This window comes from Leptonychotes weddellii, chromosome 15, assembly GCF_054177405.1.
Source record: "Leptonychotes weddellii isolate Sample4059 chromosome 15, ASM5417740v2, whole genome shotgun sequence".
Lineage (NCBI taxonomy): Eukaryota > Metazoa > Chordata > Mammalia > Carnivora > Phocidae > Leptonychotes > Leptonychotes weddellii.
The window spans coordinates 37,329,403-37,351,344 of record NC_138383.1 but is presented as its reverse complement, the minus strand read 5'-3'; the positions used below and the strand labels follow the sequence as shown (position 1 = coordinate 37,351,344).

Sequence of the window (21,942 nt, the reverse complement as noted above, 5' to 3'; positions counted from 1 at the left end):
TCACTCTAATAAAATAAATATGAGGGGTATCTTGGTGGCACGGTTGGTTAAGCATTTAGGACTCTTGGTTTTGGCTTAGGTTGTGGTCTCAGGGTTGTGAGATCCAGTCCCGCATTGGGCTCTGCACTCAATGCAGAGTCTGCTTGGGATTCTCTCTCTCTCCCTCCGTCCCTCCTGCTCGTGCTCTCTCTCTCAAAAATAAATAAATCTTAAAATAACTATGGTACTTGTGTGAAATAGACAATTAGTAAAAGAGAAATAGAGTGAAGATCTCAGTTTGTAGGCATTTATTTATTTATTTAAGATTTTATTTGACAGAGAGAGCATGAGCAGGGGGAGGGGCTGAGGGAGAGAGAGAAGACTCCTCGCTGAGCCAACACAGGGCTCTATCCCAGGACCCTGAGATCATGACCTGAACTGAAGGCAGACGCTTAACTGACTGAGCCACCCAGGTGCCCCAGTTTGCAGGCTTTTAATGCAAGACAAAAGCAGTAATTAATTTAATGGGAGAAACAAATAGCGCAAGCACATTTGGCCAACATCTAGAAGAAAATGGAATGGAACCCCATCTTACACCACATTCCAGATGGACCAAAACCTTAAGTGAAAGCAAACAAAAAGCTAAAAAGTTTTCATTGAAAAGTTAGGAGATTCTGTGTAGCTAAAAATTCATTGTTGGGTAGCCACATAATCAGTTCTGGAAAACCAGAAGTATTACAAATAAATACAGCTGACTGTATATAAATTTTTATTAAAAAATATATAATAAAGTCAACAATGAAAAAAAAAGCTGGGAGAACTTTATGAATTATCAGACTGACAAAACCTGAACCCAATGATCAATACTAACAGCACTTAAAAGTGGGACAGTTAGACATTATGTATCTCTCTTTTTTTTAAAGATTTTATTTATTTATTTGACAGAGAGAGACACAGTGAGAGAGGGAACACAAGCAGGGGGAGTGGGAGAGGGAGAAGCAGGCTTCCCGCGGAGCAGGGAGCCCGATGTGGGGCTTGATCCCAGGACCCTGGGATCATGACCTGAGCCAAAGGCAGATGCATAACAACTGAGCCACCCAGGCGCCCCAAGAAAACAGAAAGTTTAATCTAAATATAATCATGCCTCAAGACTTAATTACCAGTTTACAGGAAATATGAAGAAGAGAGGAATACATTAAATGACACTACGAGAATGAAATAAGCCAAATCCATATGTGAGAATTCCTACAGAGAGCAAATGATCCAATCCTCAATAAAAAAAAGGTGTGTGTATGGGGGGGTAGTGGTTATAGACTAAAAGAAAGACTTAAAAGATAATTAACCAAATGCAATGCCTGAACTTTGTTTGGGCCCTGATCCAAATAAATCAACTTAAGAGATAAAAGGGGAAATTTAAGCATGGGCTGAGTATAATATTAAAGATTCATTATTAATTTTGTTAGATGAATTATGGTTATGTTAAAGTCAAAAAGTCCTTACCTCTATTTTGGAGTCAAATGATGGTATGCTGAAATTTCTTCCCCACCTCCTCCCTCCACCACAAAGTTTTGTGTGCAGAGCAGGGGGATAGATAAGAAAAAATTAGCAAAATACTGATAACTGTTGAAGCTGGGTGGTGAGTACTTGGGGATTTCTTAAATTTTTTTTTAAAATGTTTTATTTATTTATTCATGAGAGTCAGAGAGAGAGAGAGGCAGAGGCAGAGGGAGAAGCAGGCTCCCCGCCCAGCAGGGAGCCCGATGCGGGACTCGTTCCCAGGACCCCGGGATCATGACCTGAGCCGAAGGCAGACGCCCAACCATCTGAGCCACCCAGGCGCCCAGTACTTGGGGATTTCATTGTAATAATTCCTCCTACTTCTCTGTATGCTTGAAAATTTCCATGATAAAAAGTTTTTTAAAAATAAATAAAGAGGATTTATTATAAAGGACCATTAAATCAGTTATCAAGGTATTTGAGGATTTAAGCCAATACTCATTGCTCTCTGCAGAAATCTAACTCAACAAATATGTTTAGTTTTTATGCATCAAATTTTCAGGAGTGTCCTTTATACAAAAATAAAAAAAATAGTGTCCAAGTTTAAAAAACTAAACATTTGTTTAGTTTTTATGCATGCAGTTTTCAGAGTGTCCTTTTAAAAAAAGTTTAGCATGGGAGACATACACAAAAGATCACAACAGAATGTGATAAGACATAATAACAGATTTACAAGGTATAGCAGAAATAAAAAGGAATGGAGTGATTCATTCTATAAGGGAGAAAGATGAGGGCAAAGTACTCCCAGAAGAGATGGTAGAGACTGAATTGTGAAGGAAGAATACAAGTTTACCAGGAAGAGAAAGGGAGGGAAAAGATATTTTCAGCTGAAGGAACATGTGCAAAGGCATGGGAAAATGATAAAATAAGAAGTATTTGGGCCAGGGGCGCCTGGGTGGCTCAGTTGGTTAAACGACTGCCTTCGGCTCAGGTCATGATCCTGGAGTCCCGGGATCGAGTCCCGCATCGGGCTCCCTGCTCGGCGGGGAGTCTGCTTCTCCCTCTGACCCTCCTCCCTCTCATGCTCTCTGTCTCTCATTCTCTCTCAAATAAATAAATAAAATCTTAAAAAAAAAAAAAAAAAAGAAGTATTTGGGCCAGAATGGATTCCAGTAAGAAGAGTTTGAAAATTATTGACTGTTCTAAGTACTAAAGTGTTACAAAGTTTCAGAGTGAGCATTTCATATGAAGGCTGAAGGAGAATTTAAGATTAGACATGAATGCTTCTGAGGGCAAGACATCAAATTAACTGTGGTGATTTCTGAGTGGTGGGACTACAGACATTTTAATTTCTATTTATGTTTTTCTAAACTTGTCAAGTTTTGTGGGGTTTTCTGGTAAAGATTTTACTTTTTAAGTAATCTCTACACCCAATGTGGAACTTAAACTCACAACCCTGAGATCAAGAGTTACATGCTCTAATGAGGGAGTCAGCCAAGTGCCCCTAAACTTGTCAAGTTTTAAGAAAAATGATTGTGTATTTGTAAAATAATTTTTTTTAAAGATTTTTATTTATTCATTTGAGACACAGAGATAGAGAGAGAGAGAGAGAGAAAGCATGAGCAGGGAGAGAGGCAGAGGGAGAGGGAGAAGCAGGCTCCTCGCTGAGCCAGGAGCCCGATGTGGGGCTCGATCCCAGGACCCTGGGATCATGACCTGAGCCGAAGGCAGACGCTTAACCATCTGAGCCACCCAGGTGCCCCTGTAAAATAATTTTCCACTTTTAATAACTATATATAAAATACCCAATTCATATAGAATTTACATATCTCTAAGGATTCAAAGAAATTCAAATTTATCTTTGAAATATTTTTAATGTAAAACTTACAAAAATCCATTTACTAAAAGCATTTATTTTAATTCAAGGGATCTAATAAATAATGTGAATGTGCTGAGTATGTAACTAATCTGAATGTGTTGCATATTATCTAAAGGAAACTCATGACAAAAATATAAACACATTAATGCTTATCAACCTTTAATCTAGTAAGCATTGCTTCAATTTTGTTTGCTGATTAGTTTTGTCATTTAAGAAACCCAGAACATTTTTCAGTAACATAAAAATAGGCTACCTTAATTCCCATTTCTTTTAAAACATGTTACTTATTTTTTCAAATTAGCAAGGTGGCTTCACTGGGTAGATAAGAGTTACCATAATTAAGACTTTTGAGAGGCTCTTCCAACCTATCTCCTTTGAAATCAAATGTGATATTTTTGTGTATTTTCAGTTCAACAAAGAAAGGTCCTATAAAATGTTCCAATTGTCAATTCTTATTTTAAAAAGTACCAATCATGTTGCTGATGCTGTGAAATATAGAGAGAAAATTAAATGAAATAATAAAACAACAAAAAAAAGCCCATACTTTGGAGATACTGACACTTTTCATGCATGTATAAAATTCACAGGAGATTTAACATTTATAGTGATGTTGTTAACTTGCTGAAATTTTAATGTAAATGAAGTATGAGAAAAGTTGTAATAAGACCTCACGTGAGTCAAATGAGGCTTACTTAGTTGGTGTCTCAACCTAAAGGAACAGTTTTTGTTTCATTTGGAGGCTGAAAACAATCCTCAAACAGAATTATTATTCATCTATAAACAACTAACATTCACTCCAATTCCACCTCTATTTATTTTCAGACGACTGTTTCTTTTCTGTACAACCAGGAAGTACAAAGTGCAGAAAAACAGCTGTTAAATGCATTTGGTAGTTGCCAACTGACCCAAACTGCTTTACAGACCTGTACTTCACTTGAAATGTAAACATTAGCCCTAAAAATCAAGCAGCAACTCAAGGCACTATATAATCATCCTACTGTTCTTTTATTATTTTTAACACTAAATGATGGTAAGCATTTTCCATTATCAAAGTAATATTTAAAAAGAACAAATCTACTGTATTAATATAGCCACTACTAGCATTCTTTCAATTCACTATAATTTGTCTTTTTTATTTCATTCAACACATCATATGCATTTTCCCATATTAATACTGTCTTTGTAGCCATCACTTAAATGAGTAAGATTTCATTGGCTTGGCCATAATTACTTATCTTTATTTAGATGGTTAAGTGTTTTTTTTTTTTTCCTAGTTTTTATTTAAGACTTTTTAAAGATTTTATTTATTTATTTGACAGAGAGAGCACAAGCAAGGGGAATGGCAGGCAGACGGAGAGGGAGAAGGAGGCTCCCAACAGAGCAGGGGGAGCCCAATGTAGGTTAGATGTTTTATTATTTATTTATTTATTTATTTTTTAAAGATTTTACTTATTTGACAGAGAAAGACACAGCGAGAGAAGGAACACAAGCAGGGAGAGTGGGAGAGGGAGAAGCAGGCTTCCCGCTGAGCAGGGAACCCGATGCGGGGCTCGATCCCAGGACCCCGGGATCATGACCTGAGCCGAAGGCAGACGCTTAACGACTGAGCTACCCAGGCGCCCCAGGTTAATGTTTTAAATCATGATAAAATATGTTATAATGGGGGCGTCTGATTGGCTCAGTCGGTTAGTCTCTGCCTTCGGCTCAGGTCATGATTCCAGGCTCCTGGGATGGAGCCCCATGTCAGGTTCCCTGCTCAGCAGGTAGCCTGCTTCTCCCTCTCCTCCCCACTCATACTCTCTGCCACTATTTCTGCCTCTCTCTCAAATAAATAAATAAAATCTTAAAAAAACATGTAATAGGGGCGCCTGGGTGGCTCAGTCGTTAAGCGTCTGCCTTCGGCTCAGGTCATGATCCCGGGGTCCTGGGATCGAGCCCCACATCGGGCTCCCTGCTCGGTGGGAAGCCTGCTTCTCCCTCTCCCACTCCCCCTGCTTGTGTTCCATCTCTCACTGTGTCTCTATCAAGTGAATAAATAAAATCTTAAAAAAAACCCAGAACATGTTATAATGACTGTTTATATGCACAATTTTCCCTATATTTTGGATTTCTTTTCCTTAGACTAAATTCTCAAAGTTTCAAATGCTTAACAATTCCAAAACTCAATATATACATCCAAATTGCTTTTCAAAATGCATTTACAGTATATGAGAGTACTACTGCACCTTCACCAATGGGTATCAGTTTTAAACCAGGCTTTGTAGAACTTGTAGACTTTGGTTCATACATCGAAGTAAGATTGTACCTAAGTTACTAATTAGTACTGTTTAACTCTGAACCACTAGGTGGAGCTAAAAATACAAATATATTTTTAATAGTACCAATATTTCTTTCACGACACTATTTCTTTTTTTTTTTTTTTTAAGATTTTTTATTTATTTTTTGACAGAGAGACAGACAGCGAGAGAGGGAACACAAGCAGGGGGAGTGGGAGAGGGAGAAGCAGGCTTCCCACAGAGCAGGGAGCCCGATACGGGGCTTGATCCCAGACCTTGGGATCATGACCTGAGCTGAAGGCAGACGCTTAACGACTGAGCCACCCAGGCACCCCTCACGACACTATTTCTAAAATACTATAGAGGTTTTCCTTTTAGTGATAATTTTGAAGCGTGACAGAACTTCAGAATGAATTTTAAATGTTCAAATTGGAATCAGATTTATAAATCTAACAAACTATAGATTTTTCTCAAAATTTACGTGTTCTCTCTCATCTTGAATGAGAAACATAACCAAGATAATTTTTAGAGCCAAGTGCCTCTCAAAGAAGCTAGTAATAAAGACAGCTGTCCCAGGGAAATAGTAACATCTTAGTTAAGTGATTTTTTAAGACAATTTTTTGAATATAAGAAGGCACTGTAATTTTATCCAGAAACAATAACAACTTTCATTAGCCAAGACCATTAGGCAAGTATTCACTTACAATGGACCTAAGACTATATCAGCTGTTGGGAACTTATGGCTCAGGAATTCTTAAACACAGCTCCGAATCCTGGATACAACTGATATTCTACTACAGTCGATCCTTGAACAACATGAGTTTGAACTACATGGGTCCCCTTACATGTGGATTTTTTCCAATAAATACAGTATAGTCCTTTTAGTATATTTAGTAGTCCTATAGTATACTATAGTATAGTATTTTCTCTTCTCTAGCTTGGTTTATTATAAGAATACAGTATATAATACACATAACATACAAAACATGTGTTAATCGACTATGTTATCGGTAAGGCTTCTGGTCACCTTTATATGTGTAAGAAAAGTTACATGCAAATTTTCAACTGCATAGGTTGTAGCAGCCTCTAACCCCTATGTTGTTCGAGGGTCAACTATATTCTAACAACAAATGCTTTCCTCTTTATCTCTCAAAAATCTTCTGCCCATCATTCTTTCCCCCAAAACACACACATACTCACACACACTCAACTTAACCACCTTAAAGGATGAAATGAATTTGGGAATTCTAGTTCTATTCTTTAATATATCTGACAAAGAATAAGTAAAAAATAAATAAATACAGATACATCTAGAAGTAACATCTTCAGCTTGATTTTTCACCTGTGTGAAAATAATCTGTCCTATAATTATCTTCCACCAATCTGTATAGTTGCAGGTCCAGGATGTATAAGTAAAGTATATATATTCCTGATCCTTTGTCCCTGCTTCTCCAAGGCAACTACTAACGTTCTTTTGCTTCACTAACCAAGTTTTTCTCCAATCTCCTTAGGTAGAGCTAGGTACATAAAAGAAGTGAGGAACACGGAGCCGGAGCTACTCTCTCCTAATTCAACTGTCTTCACATAACCCCATATTCCTTCCTCTAGCAATTACTACTTAATTATATTCTCTTGATGTTTAGTACTCAATAATTATAAGGTTCATTACTGAATCAGTAATTTTAAAGAAAAAGAAGAACACTACCAAAACCAGAATTAAGGAGATATGGTATTGTGAAAACAATTCAATACCACCTGTCAATATGAAAAAAGATTTATAAAATGCTTCTGCTGAAAGCAAACCCTAGCACAATTACCTTCCTCAGATTACTTATACCTTTTGTTCTAAGAGTGCCCTGCGCAGGGAGACCCTCTGTTCAAGCTCTCGAAGTTCTCGATCATGTTGTGCCTCGGCTTGCATCTTGATTTTGCTTTGATATGCATTCAACAGCTCCAGTTCCTGCTGCAGCTGCATCTTCAAAACCTGGCACTCTGCTTCCTGTGCTTCATCCAAACGTAGCTGAAAAAGAGAAAGAAAATACCTTCTGTGAGTTATCTATTCCTCACCTATGGAAAAGAGGAGGTATGAGAGAAGACAGAGTACTCTTTTGTAGGATAACAACTGTTCTCTCTCATACCTTGGAGTAAACATCTCTGAAAAAGGAAGGCCTAATAACCATTGATGGCATTAGGAAGATAAAGATATCATGAGCTCTTTGTAGGATGCCTAAATAACCACATTTTTCTTAAGAAAAATCTAGAATATGATAAGATGATATAAATTAAGACTCTGAATGTTTCTCTCCAATGGAAATAACTATAGCGTAAGGACCAGCAAACAGCCTACTAGCCAAATCTGGGCAGCTGCCCAGTTTTTTTGTCCTTTGAAGATTTATTTATTTATCCTAGAGAGAGAGCACGAGCGGGAGGGGCAGAGGGAGAGGGAGAGAGAATCCCAAGCTGATTCTTCATTTAGCACGGAGCCCAACAGGGAGCCCAATCTCAAGACCCCAAGATCATGATCTGAGCTGAAACCAAGAGTTGGGAGGCTTAACCAACTGCACCACCCAGGAGCCCCCAAAATGGTTTTTACATTTGAAATAGTTACATTTTATTTTTTAATTTTTTTTTAAAGATTTTATTTATTTATTTGACAGAGAGAGGGAACACAAGCAGTGGGAGTGGGAGAGGGAGAAGCAGGCTTCCCGCTGAGCAGGAAGCCCAATGTGGGGCTCAATCCCAGGACCCTGGGATCATGATCTCCAAAGGCAGACACTTAACGACTAAGCCACCAGGTGCCCCTGAAATAGTTACATTTTAAATGGCTATATAACTACCCACATAATATCTTCAATTTTGCCTCCTGGCCTACAAACTCTAAAATATTTACTATCTGGCTCTTTAAGAAAATGTTTACAAAACTTATACAGAAAATATCTTGGGGTGCCTGGGTGGCTAAGTCGGTTGTGTCTGACTCTTGGTTTCGGCTCTGGTCATAATCTCAGGGTTATGGGATAGAGCCCGGCATGGGGCTCCGAGCTCAGCATGGAGCCTGCTTCCTTCCCCCTCTCTCTGCCCACCCCCCACCCCCTGCACGCTCTCTCTAAAATAAATAAATCTTTAATTAAAAAAAAAGAAAGAAAATATTTTATATTTGTACTCAAATGTGACCATTTGGATTCCAAATACAGTACTACTTTTTGCTCACTACCTAACAAAGCTGCTGCTCCAATCCTTGATATATGCTATTGGGATATGTGCTAAACACCTGAGAGGCACTGGCAGAGAGCCTGTTTAAAACTTCAGGTCTAGGGGCGCCTGGGTGGCTCAGTCAGTTAAGCGTCTGCCTTCGGCTCAGTTCATGATCCTAGGGTCCTGGGATCAAGCCCCACATCAGGCTCTCTGCTTGGCGGGGAATCCGCTTCTCCCTCTGCCCCTCACCCCACTTGTGCTCTCTTTTCTGTCTCTTTCTCAAATAAATAATTGTTTTTTAAAAAACCCTTCAGGTCTAAATGTACCAATGAGAATTCTATATATATCATGCATGCTTCCAAGCAATGCTCCAGAGAAGGAAGAATATGGACCATCACTACTATTTCCCAAGCTGCAGGAGAATGATCATTTCTAACTAGTATTTTAATTGCTGGGTAGAAGGAAAGGATCACTAACAATTTATTTTGCCTAATAAAACAAACTCACAGCTTGTGTGGAGAGCATTTCATTAATGCTGTGGTCATACTGCTCAGCCAAGATGGCTAACTTCCGGGTCTGCTCCTCCTTGAGCCGTTTCAGAACAGCCTTGTGCTCACTCTTTGGTGTCGTCTCCAATAGGTGATTTCTTAATGCTTTATACTGTCTGGTTTGGATTTTGCAGGTGTCCTGAAACTGCTTTTTTATTTGGAGTTCTTTAGACTGGGAAGAAAAAAACAAATGCATATAATTTTTAATATATGGCATTTGGTGTACCTTAAGCTTACATTAAAATAAGGGCAACAAGGAGAAAGGGAGAAGAAAAACAAAAAGGTCGAGATCATAAGGCTGCAGGTACTTTTGCACTTAGCTATTGGGTCAAACCACTGGATTCTATGCATTTTTATAACAAAAGCTCTAATTTAAAACATTAAAATATCCAGAAATTCATTTATCATAGGACTTCAAGCAATACTTGTTATTTTGTTAGTAAATTTGGTGACTTGAGTAAATATTAAAATTACCATGACAGAAAATTAAATTTCTTCTCATGCATTAAGTATAGTAGATATAAAGGTATTTTACTGGCCAGACAATATTTTATCAGATCTCAGAGGGAGAAAATAAGCATATTTACTCTGTTCCTTATCTGAGGCACTTTGCTTTAATTTCTTTTAATAACAATCTCAACTCTAACTACATACTGAATAACAGACCCCACAAAGCAGGGTATTAGTAACTAATATTATTTACAATTAATTATCTTTTCCTTAAGGGAATAAACTAGATAGAAACATACTTAGTAATGGTTTACTCTTTAATGCCATAAGCAAAAACTTGAAAATCAGTCAGGTTAGCTCATCTTTTAAAGGTCAAACAAAAGTTATGGGGCAAGGGAGAGGACAACTTTCTTGGGAGTGATAAGAGACATGAGCTACATAAATATTTCTGAGATAAAATAACTGAGCTCAGAGACAGAAGAGTTTTGGCTTTGATTTTTATTAATCATGAGATATTATTCTATAAAGTATACTGAGTGAGCCTGTGAGAATATATTCATTTACTACACTAAGGCAGAACCTATACTTGAAATTATTTTACCTTAATATAAATACTGCCAGATACTGATTGGTTGATTCAGTATGCAACAAATGCACACCTTACCAAAGTAAACCACTTGTCAAGGAACTAGTCATTCACCACCCCTTGTAATATTACAACGTCAAGTAGACCTTTTCCATATTTCACACCAACCGAGGCACTAGGTCATAGTCATGATACTTTATTCTGTGAAGGGTCAAAAATTGTCTAACTAGAAAGATAAACTCTTGGTTTAATTATGCGGAGTAGCACCACACTTAAATACTGTCCTTGGTTAACAAAATTCTTCCAAGTTAGCTAGGAATGAAACAATGACATTTAGACATTCTCTCCTGCCTCTGTATAACATTCAATCTTTTAATAAAAGTTTTTATTTTTAAAATAGGATACCAAGAAAACTGTTATCATTCCATATCATTAGCCTAATGAGAAAAAGAACTTGCAATTTTTTTTTCAACAAGAAGAGTAACACTTACAATCAAGAATAAACTATAGAAACCACAAGTGCTCAAACTAAAGTCCCCCTACTCCCCATTAAAGTCTTGAAGGAAGTTGGAAGAAACAACTATTATGACTTAGGCATTTAAAAATGGGATGACTTGGTGTTTCTTTTGTTCAAATGGAGCAAGGAGATAGATATATATAACTAAGAGGAACACCATGATTTTCTTCCCTACTAAAGTAACAGAACAATTTCCTTTATGGAAAATCTCGAGGTCACTGGTCATCAAAGGAGGCATTCTAAGTCATTCAAAGTCTGACTATGATTGTGAAATATTATTTTTCTCCTCACCATCTGTAAAAATAAAATCTAGTGTTAACGAGCTTTCAAACAAAAAGGCTCCAACAAGAGGAAACAGAAGGGAAGGCTTAAATATCAAACAACCACCTATTCCAAGTCCCTAGAGAAATGCAGTCATATCAGATTTATGGTATGACTAGAGAAAACTAACAAGCTTTCAGTGTGGTTTGCTTCTGGGTGCTGTTGACTTTAAAACAATAATTTTACAGACATATTGTTTTAAAAATCTCTTGGGGGAAATTGTTCTGTAGCCAAAAGAGTATATACCCTCTTCATTACAAAGACAAAATAAATCTGAAAAATCATTATGAATTCCAATTTTTCTAAGTAATGATTAATGAAGGCTATATGGGTAGTCAACATAAGCTACTCTGTAAATGATGTTTATTAATTATTTTGAAGACACAAAAAAGTGAAATTTTATCCCAGTTCACAAGGAAAGAATAAACCATCTTAATTTTGCTTTTATATTTCATTCAAGACAGTCTTTTAGAATGGAGTTGCATGGGAATCAGAGTTACAATTGGACATAGTATAGTTTCTAGATTTTAACACAGATTACCTCTTTGAATGAATTTCACTTCACTCCAGGACAGTTAAAGACAAAAAACAGTTTTATAGTTAAATTCTCAAATAAAAGGCGTAGGGTACAGTTTAAAAAGGAAATACTAGGGGATACAGGCCTTACTGGATGTAAATAAAAGTTTAAAATTTGCAGACATATCCGAATTAACTGAGGTACTACTACAGATGACCGCCTATGCAGTGGATGATTTTGTTTTTGCTCATTAAGAGTAATGTGATTATATTCCTTCAAATATTTATTACAAGTTATAAAATTTGAAAATGTCCTGTAATTGTTAACTCTGGTTGACTCTGGGCTAGACCAGCTGGCTGGAGAGATAAGGGGAGAGAGGGAAATCTTTATAATACACTTTGGTATCTTCACATTTCATACTATGTGAATGAATTCCTGTATTCAAAGTAAATACAAAATTTAAAGTCCTTTGGTATTATATATCACCAACACTTATCTTTACTTATTTATTGGGGGGAGGGCTATATAACAACTTGCTCTACTCTGATGTGCTAATAAAAAACACACACACACACACATACATACATACATACATACATACATATATCCCAACTACCTACGCCATGGTCTTACCTACACTACCAAGCAAAGAAAGCAAGCAAGCAGACTCGAGTAACACTGTAATGATTTCTTTGTTCCTTTTAAGATAAGTATAGACAATGAAGGGAGAGGGAGTAAAAAAGACATTTTCTATTCATTGGCTTCTGTGCTGATTAAGAACTTAGTGTCTTTTTTGGAAACAAATCATATTTAGAGTAAGTAAGATTCCAAAATTATATTACTTGGAACAACAGAAAGAAGAAAACAGGTTAGCATGTTGACATGTCAACTATAATATCAGCATTGGACATTTGGGTATATTAAAAATCAGAATTTTGATTCTTACTTATGGCATGTCCTACAACTGTATACCAGAAAGTTTTGGTATACTGCTGAGAAATACATAAAGCAAAACATTCTTAAAATGTTAAAATACTAACCAAACATTCTTAAAATGAAAAGAAAAAAGTTTATTCAATTTCTTTATGCCAGACCTCTGTCTTAGACTTTTACTGTTTACATGGATGCCTTTTATCTCTTCTCCCTTTTATCAAGAAGCTTAGGTTAAAGGTACCTTTAGACTCTTAGGCTGTTGTCGAACCTCCATGACATGCTTTCGCCTTAGTTCTCGTTCTCTTCGCTTGTTATATTCCAGCTGGTTTGTCAGCTCAGTTTGATGCTGCAATCTGATCAACTCACAGCGCATCTTCTGAATGGTGTTGAGGTGACGGAACTCCAGTTCCTGCATGGATTCATGCTGTCGCAGTAGCATGGCATGCTCTAAGTCCTTTTGAGTCTGCCTTTTATTTAACTCCTAATCCATAACACAAAAGACAAAGGTATAATACTGCTGTATGATGCCAGGAAAAAAATCCTAAGAAACAGAACAACCAGGAAATAGATGTAATCCTCTGATTCAATAATGGCTACATAGTAAGTATGAGGGTTTTATAATATTTACTGTAGTAAATGAACAATTAGCAGCACAAATTTTCTTTATGCTGTCCATTTACTATTTACTAACACTACTTTATGCAGTAAGTTTAAAATCTATCAAATCTATCTCAAGAAGTTTACTGTCCTTCCCTCTTTCCTTTCTTTATTGTCTCCTAATTTTATATTTTAAGAAGGTTCGTAAGCCATCCTCTGAATTTTTTCAGAGTATACTATTCAATTCTATTAGGAGGAGCATACCCAGTGTAGTGTAGTGGTTAAGAATATGGACTGTAGAGCTAGGCTGCCTGTATTCTATTTCTTTTTTTTTTTTTTTAAGACCTATTTATTTATTTGAGAGAGAGCGAGAACATGCCTGTGGTAGAGAGGGGCAGAGAGAGAAGGAGAGAGAGTCCCAAGCAGAACTAAGCATGGAGCCCTACTTGGAGCTTGATCTCACAACCTGGCAATCACGACCTGAGCCAAATCAAAAGTCGGACACTTAACTGCATCACCTAAGTGCCCCAAGGCTGCCTGTATTCTATATGTGTAAGAGAAAGAAGTGTAAAGAAGAACATTTAAAGGGAGAAAGCAAGCCATGTGGATTGAATATCTGGGAAAGAAGGATTTAGGCCAGGGAATTATGAGTACAAAGGCCTTGCAGCTGGGATATGACAGACGTATTTCTGATATCACATCATTCAAACATACCTCCCTGACAAGGTCCTGCTCTAAGTTATGGCGTCCAAGTAACATTCTTCTCTTAAAGCGACGGCATTCCAGCTCTAAGTATTGCCTCTGTCGTCGTAGAAGATTAGCCTCTTCCTCTGCTTGGAAATGTTGTATATTCTCTTTCTGCTTTGAAAGCCATTCTTGTTTTTCTTTTTTTGGGGTGCTCTGGTTTTCATTCAGTTCCTGGAAACATAAAGAACTCAGTTCAAAATACATAAAAATTAAGTACATGAATAAACTTAATATAAAATTTGGTATCTGGTAAATTTAAATAAACGTATTTAACTATGTCCTCTCTAGTGCTCAGGCAGGGCAATGACCTTAAGGAGGCTGGTAAGTTTTCCTTTTTCTTGAGTGACCAGTGGAAAAAGAGAAAAGTACATTAGAAAACATGCATACCTTTTCGCTTTGCACAGCTACACTTATGATGATTCAAAAGCACACAATGATTGTTAAATGGAGTAAAAATATCTTTCTTTAAATCCTTCCCAAGAAGAGATAGAAGGTAGTGCTTTCAGGTAAAAATCACATGTAAATTAAAATTAGGGCTAAAATACAGTTATGTCTCATTTGGTTTTTAACATTCTAAATATGAAGCTTTTGGCAAGATTATGGATGTACTCAATATAAAAAACTTGGAAATTAAATTAATTAAATTAAAATCATGGGAGAACAGAAATCTTTTTTATGAGTGGTATTTAATATTTAGCATTAATGACCACTGAACGAATCAAAACCAATGCTTTTCTATAGCATTTTAAGTATCATCTCAAAAACTACCTACATGAAAATAACATTTATATTGGGCAAGATGAGAACATTCATCATATATATACTCAATGAGGTGAACCCTAGGATGTCAATTAATACTAGTATATTTTCAACCTAAAAAGCCATCAATATTGCAGAGAATACAAATCAGCCATCTTTCCTAAGTCTAAGTTGATTTTTCAGAGACTACTAACCTTATGGTCCTTTCCCTGTTACTCAAGAAAAAGACAAATTCTTTATAACTTAAGTTCATAAGATATTCAAACATGTAAAAATAAAAAGCACATAAATTAGTAGTTCTCAAATGAGGGTGTATATGCACACACACTACAGGAAGAGACAAGGAAAACAGAGGCACACAGACAGAAAATCACCTGGTATCTTTTTTTTTTTAACTTATTTTATTTAAATTCAATTCGTTAACATATAGTGTATCATTAGTTTCAGATATAGAGTTCAGTAATTCATCAGTTGCATATAACACCCAGTGCTCATCATATGCCCTCCTTAATACCATCACCCAGTTACCCCATCCCCCCACCCACCTCCCCTCCAGCAACCCTCAGTTTGTTTCCTATGATTAAAAGCCTCTTATGGTTTGTCTCCCTCTCTAATTTCGTTTGTCTTATTTTATTTTTCCCTCCTTTCCCCTATGATCCTCTCTTTTGTTTCCTGAGAATCACCTGGTATCTTTCTCAAAATCTTCTGCCAGGGAATTTCCCCACCAAAAGTCTAGTATGTCCCTTCCTCTATACTGAGAATCATTTGGAATGAACACACACATGCATGCACGCACGCACGTGTTATCCACCTAAAGGATTATTTAAAGATTTATTATATAGACAGAGAATGTGCACACAAGCGGCGGAGAAAATCTCAAGCAGACTCCCTGCTGTGTGTGGAGCCTGAGGAGGGGGGCTCCATGTCAAGACTCCAGATCACAACCCCAGCTGAGAGCAAGAGTCAGACACCCAACCGACTGAGCCACCTAGGCGCCCCGGAATGGTTTATTTTTAAAGAAAGAAATGTGTGGCTTTTTTTTCCACAGCTCACATATTTTTATTTCTAATCAGTTACTTAACAAGTGCTTAGGAAAGCTATTATAAATAAAATAACTTATGTTTTCAGGAGATGATTCTTTTTACGTAAACCTCCTCAACTGAGGATCTCAGTCATCAATGTCTTCATTCAAACTGATACACATTTCATGGTGACAAACAACAGGAGAAAAATTTATCTTCATGGTTCTACGAGTTGATCAACATTACGTATAATCAATAAGCAGATAACTGCCTTGAAAATGTTTATAAAATAAGTACCTCCTTAAGCTGTTCTTTTCGAAGTTTATATTCTCTTTTCTGGGACTCCAAAAAACTATTCAGTTCTTTCTTCTGTTGGGCCTGAATATGTTGCTGAAATTTTTTCTCCTCATTGGCCATCACTTTAGCCTATAGAAAATTTAAAAAATGGATCAAATTAGTTAAGTTGATAGATTCAAAGCAGCATTTGAATACACATTACCAAGGATACCATTTTTTCCCATGATCAAAAAAATCAGTGTATTACCAAAATGAGAATACCCAACAAATTATTAATACTTGTTACTCAGCATCCTTTTTTATTTTTATTTAAATTTTCGGCAGTTAACATACAACAATATTGGCTTCTGGAGTACTCAGCATCTTCATTTGAATTTCAGAGAACCAATAAAATGGAACTCGTCTTTAAAATGTTGATCTTGTACAGGGTCAGAATGTTTTCACCTTTTTTTTTCCCCCCATTTAACAGGAGTATGTTCTCCCCCCAATAAAAAAACAAACAAATATACATTTATCTATAAATATAATTCAATCATGACTTCTTATCTTGGTTGACTTGTATATGAAATAATGTAATATGTTTATCTTTAAATGTAAAACTTGACCTTTTATATACTAAATAATATGAAAATATTAATTATTAGACATATGTATCATACTGTTTTCCCCTTATTTTAAAAGTTTTTATTTTTCAGTAATCTCTACACCCAACATGGGGGTCAAACTTACAACCCTGAGATCAAGAGTTGCATATTCCACCGACTTTTGCCAGCCAGGCACCCCTTATTTCTGATGATATATGCAATGCATAATCACTGTAGAACATTTAGGAAGTATAGAAAAACACAAAGAAGGAAAATATTACATGAGTTTAGCACCCAGAGATAACCAATATAAACATTTTGGTGTATACCCTTCCTAATATTTTCTATGCATATCTATTTCTTAAATTTGTAATCATATTCTATATCCCGTTTCATTAAATGCTTTCCTAAATATGTTAGTATCTACCTCTTCCTAAGTTATTAAAAATACTACCCAATGACCAACAGGATAATTCTTTCACCAAATTATTTCAAAATCAAATGTTTATTTACACCATGAATTATTTTCCTAAATTCTCTACTATTGTAAGAGAGTGGTTCTTTTTTTGGGGGGGGAGGAAGGTTGAACAGGGTAGCTATGATAAATAATGCTTTAATGTGGACTACCAGACATATTTGAAGATATTTTGTTGAATTTACTGAGACGCTTACATTTTACTTGACAAACATGACTATGAAATAAAATGAAACTAATGGGACATCAAAAACCTTTACAAGGGGCGCCTGGGTGGCTCAGTTGGTTAAGCAACTGCCTTCGGCTCAGGTCATGATCCTGGAGTCCTGGGATCGAGTCCCACATCGGGCTCCCTGCTCAGCAGGGAGTCTGCTTCTCCTCTTGACCCTCCCCACTCTCATGCTCTATCTCATTCTCTCTCTCAAATAAATAAATAAAATCTTTAAAAAAAAAAAAAAAACCTTTACAAGAAAAGGTTTCACATAACAAGAATCCTAAAAAATGTGCTTTTATCATATAGTAAAATGACACTTATTTGTAAATAAACAAATGGGCTAAACCTTAATCTGACTCTCTTAATTTATAATCTTTAACATTCTCTTTATATATTAATCTTCAATTATTCTGATATAAAAATGTTGCTATAAATTTAAGGACAGTTTCCAAAAAATACACAGAAAAGGGAATCACAAATGATTTTTTTGAGACCTGAACCATGTTACTAATAAGTGATTTATCAAACTCTTCAGATAACCAGAGTACCTGAGGCCCAGAACAGATGAATGAATGACTTACCCACCGTGACACTAAATCTATCAAGTATCAGGAAATAATCCCGTGTCTATTGGTTCCCAGACTCGGTACCTGATATTTTACATGTTATGTAAATGTCTCTCTCTCCAATTGATTTGCTTGGTTCTGGGGAAGAGATACTCTAACATCAAAATATTATCTTGGTTAATTCTGGGATGGTTATAAGCTAGAACAAATTAATAATACTGAATCAGCCACCTCTTTTTCCATAGCAGCCTGATGTTTCTTGATAAGTTTCTCCATTTCTGCAGCAAAATTGTTACGCTGAGTTTCCAGATCTTTGTCTAATCTGAGGCGATGTTCATCCATCTCAGCCTTCAGCTTATTTTCCAGAGTCATCAACTGCTTTTGATGTTGCCGCCTCATTCTCTTATAGCCAGACATCTGTTCTCTAAGCTCAGAGTCCTGCTCATGTTCTTGCATTTGCCTTGTAACCTAGACATACAAACAATGGACAGAAAAGAACAAAATAAAGCAAAACATTTCTTTCAAAAGCATTTTAGATCACTCTATTAACTAAGTAGGCAATTAATTTAAGAGATCCCAGTTAGTAGTTTTCAATTAAATTTCCAGCAGGTCTTTTAAAGAAATAAACAAGTTGATTCTAAAATTTATATGGGAATATAAAAGGCCAAGAATATCCAAAACAATCTTGAGGGGGAAGAAAAAGTTGGAAGACATATACTTCAGCAATCAAAACAATGTGGTATTGGGATAAGGACAGACTGAAGTGATCAAAGGAACAGAATAAAATCTAGAAATAGACCCACACATACTCAGTCAACTGGATTTTCTACCAAAAATTTCAGTTAATTCAAAATGGAAAGCGTTTTTTAATAAATCCTGCTGAAACAACTGGTTCCCTGTAAAAATAAATAGACCTGACTCCTATTATCACTCTATATTCAAAAATTAATTTGAAAAGAATCATTTGATCTAAACATAAAACTTAGAATCGTATGATCCCAGAGTCCTGGGATCAAGCCCCGCATCGGGCTCCCTGCTCAGTGGGAAGCCTGCTTCTCCCTCTCTCTCACTCCCTCTGCTTCTTGTTCCCTCTCTTGCTATATCTCTCTGTCAAATAATAAATAAGATCTTAAAAAAAAAAAAATAGAATCATAAAGCAAAAGAAGACATGGACTACTGTGTAAGCAAATATTTCCTGGACAGGACACAAAAGGCACTGGCTATAAAGAAAAAAATGTAATAGTCAAACTATGAAAAGAGCCCAAATATCCATCAACTGATGAATGGGTAAAGAAGATCATACACACACACACACACACACACACACACAAATATTATTCAGCCATCAAAAAGAATGAAATCTTGCCATTTGTAACGATGTGGACGGAGCTAGGCAAAATAAGAGAAAGACAAATACCACATGATTTCACTCATACGTGGAATTTAGGAAACAAAACAGATGAACATATGGGAAAGGGAAAAAAGGAGAGAGAGGGAACACAAGCAGGGGGAGAGGGAGAGAGAGAAGCAGGCCCCCCGCAGAGCAGGGAGCCTGATGCGGGGCTCGATCCCAGGACCTGGGATCATGACCTGAGCCAAAGGCAGACACTTAACAACTGAGCCACCCAGGCACCCCCATAAAAGACTCTTAACAACAGAGAACAGAGGGTTGATGGAGGGACATGGGTCGGGGGCGGGAGGGCTAAGTGGATGATGGAGATTAAGGAGGTCACTTGTTATGATGAGCACTGGGTGTTATATATAAGTGATGAATCACTAAATTCGACTCCTGAAATCAATATTACACTATATGTTTGTTTGGTTTTTTTTTTAAAGATTTTATTTATGTATTTGACAGAGAGAGACACAGCGAGAGAGGGAACACAAGCAGGGGGAGCGGGAGAGGGAGAAGCAGGCTTCCCACTGAGCAGGGAGCCCGATGAGGGGCTCGATCCCAGGACCCTGGGATCATGACCCGAGCCGAAGGCAGACGCTTAACCGACTGAGCCACCCAGGCGCCCCAATATTACACTATATGTTAACTTACTAGATTTTAAATAAAAATTTGGAAGACACAAATTTATAAATTGGATTTTTAAAGTGAGGTGAAATTCACTCACAACTCCAAGACTAAGTCGCGTGCTCTTCTAACTGAGCCAGCCAGGCACCCCTAAAATTATTCATTTTTTAAAAATATTTATTTATTTATTTTAAAGAGAGAGCAAACGAGTGTGTGAGCGAGTGTGGGGAGGGGCAAAGGGTGAGGGAGAGAATGCTCAAGCAGACTCCCTGCTAAGTGCGGAGCCCGACGTGGGGCTGGAACCCAGGACCCTGGGCTGGATCCCAGGACCCTGGGATCATGACCTGAGCTGAAACGAAGAGCCAGATGCTTAACCAACTGAGCCACCCAGGCATCCCAAATTAATCATTTCAAAGTGAACAACTTAATGGCATTTAGAATATTCACAATGTTATACAACTACCACCTTTATCTAATTACAAAACATTTTTATCATCTCAGAAGAAAATCCTGTTCCCCATTCTCTGCTCGTAACCACCAATTTATTTTCCATTTCTATGGATTCACATCTATTTTGGATATTTCATATAGTCATATAATATGATCTTTTATGCCTGGCTTCCTTCATTTAGCATGTTTTCAAGGTTCATCCATGTTGTAGCATGTATCAGTATTTCATTCCTTTTTACAGCCAAATAATATTCCTTTGTATGCATATACCATAATTTATCATTCATTTGCTGATGGATATGGCTATTATGAATAGTGCTGTTATGAACATGTGTGTACATGTATTTGTTTATTAGTTTTTGATTCTTTGGGTGAACAGAATTGTTGAGTCATATGATAATTCCAAGTTTAACTTTCTGAGGAATGTCAACTGTTTCCCACAGAAGCTGAATCATATTACATACACAATTACAATATTATTACATACATATTACCAGAAACATACAGGAGTTCTCATTTCTCTGCATGCTCTCCAACAATTATTATTATTTTTTAAGATTTTATTTATTTATTTGACAGAGAGAGAGAGCCCAAGCAGAGGGAGCGGCAGGCAGAGGGAGAAGCAGGCTCCCCACTTAGCAGGGAGCCCAATGCGGGACTTGATCCCAGGACGCTGGGATCATGACCTGAGCTGAAGGCAGACACTAAACCGACTGAGCCACCCAGGTGCCCCTCTCCAACAATTATTATTTTTCTTTTTTTTAAAAGCCATCCTAGTGGGTATGAGGTGGTCCCTCCTTGTGGTTTTGATTTGCATTTCCCTAATAACCAATGATATTGAGCATCTTTTCATGTGCTTGTTGGTCATTTGTATCTTTTCTGGAGAAATGTCTATTCAAGACCTTTATCCATTTTTTTAAGGGAGGGAGGGGCAGAGAGAGAATCTTAAGCTGGCCCCACACCCAGTGTGAGCCTGATACAAGGCTTGATCTCACATCACAAGCCTGAGATCATGACCTGAGCTGAAATCGAGTCGATGCTTAACTGACTGAGCCACCCAAGAACCCCCCACTTTATGCATTTTTTAAAAGCTTTATTTATTTCATTTGTTTTTAAAAGATTTTATTTATTTGACAGAGTGATAGCACAAGTAGGCAGAGTGGCAGGTGGAGGGAAAGGGAGAAGCAGGCTCTCAGCTGAGCAGGGAGCCTGACATGGGGCTCGATCCCAGGACCCTGGGATCATGACCTGAGCCGAAGGCAGATGCTTAACTGACTGAGCCACCCAGGCGCCCCTAAAAAGTTTTATTTATTTGAGAGAGAGAGAGAGGGAGAGAGAGAGAGGAAGAGACAGAGAGAGAGCATGCAGGGGGAAAGGGCAGAGGGAGAAGAAGAATCCCAAGCAGACTCAGCACTGAGTGGGGAGCACTAGGCAGGGCTCAATCTCACCACCCTGAGATCATGACTTGAGCTGAAATCAAAGAGTTGGTCACTTAACCAACTGCACGACCCAGGCG

General features: G+C 37.2%; 1 protein-coding gene across 3 annotated transcripts in view; it reads right to left on the bottom strand.

Annotated features, from left to right (window-relative positions):
* The window catches only part of TAOK1 (TAO kinase 1), a 147,198-nt gene that overhangs the window by 10,363 nt on the left and 114,893 nt on the right, over window positions 1-21,942 (bottom strand). For all 3 annotated transcript variants that reach the window (XM_081805515.1, XM_081805514.1, XM_081805516.1), the window contains 6 exons: window positions 18,188-18,424; window positions 16,118-16,246; window positions 14,007-14,210; window positions 12,937-13,176; window positions 9,331-9,543; window positions 7,469-7,651 (listed from right to left, as the gene is read on the bottom strand). In XM_081805515.1, coding sequence (XP_081661641.1) covers window positions 7,469-7,651; window positions 9,331-9,543; window positions 12,937-13,176; window positions 14,007-14,210; window positions 16,118-16,246; window positions 18,188-18,424 — 1,206 coding nt within the window. The remainder of the gene's footprint in view (window positions 1-7,468; window positions 7,652-9,330; window positions 9,544-12,936; window positions 13,177-14,006; window positions 14,211-16,117; window positions 16,247-18,187; window positions 18,425-21,942) is intronic.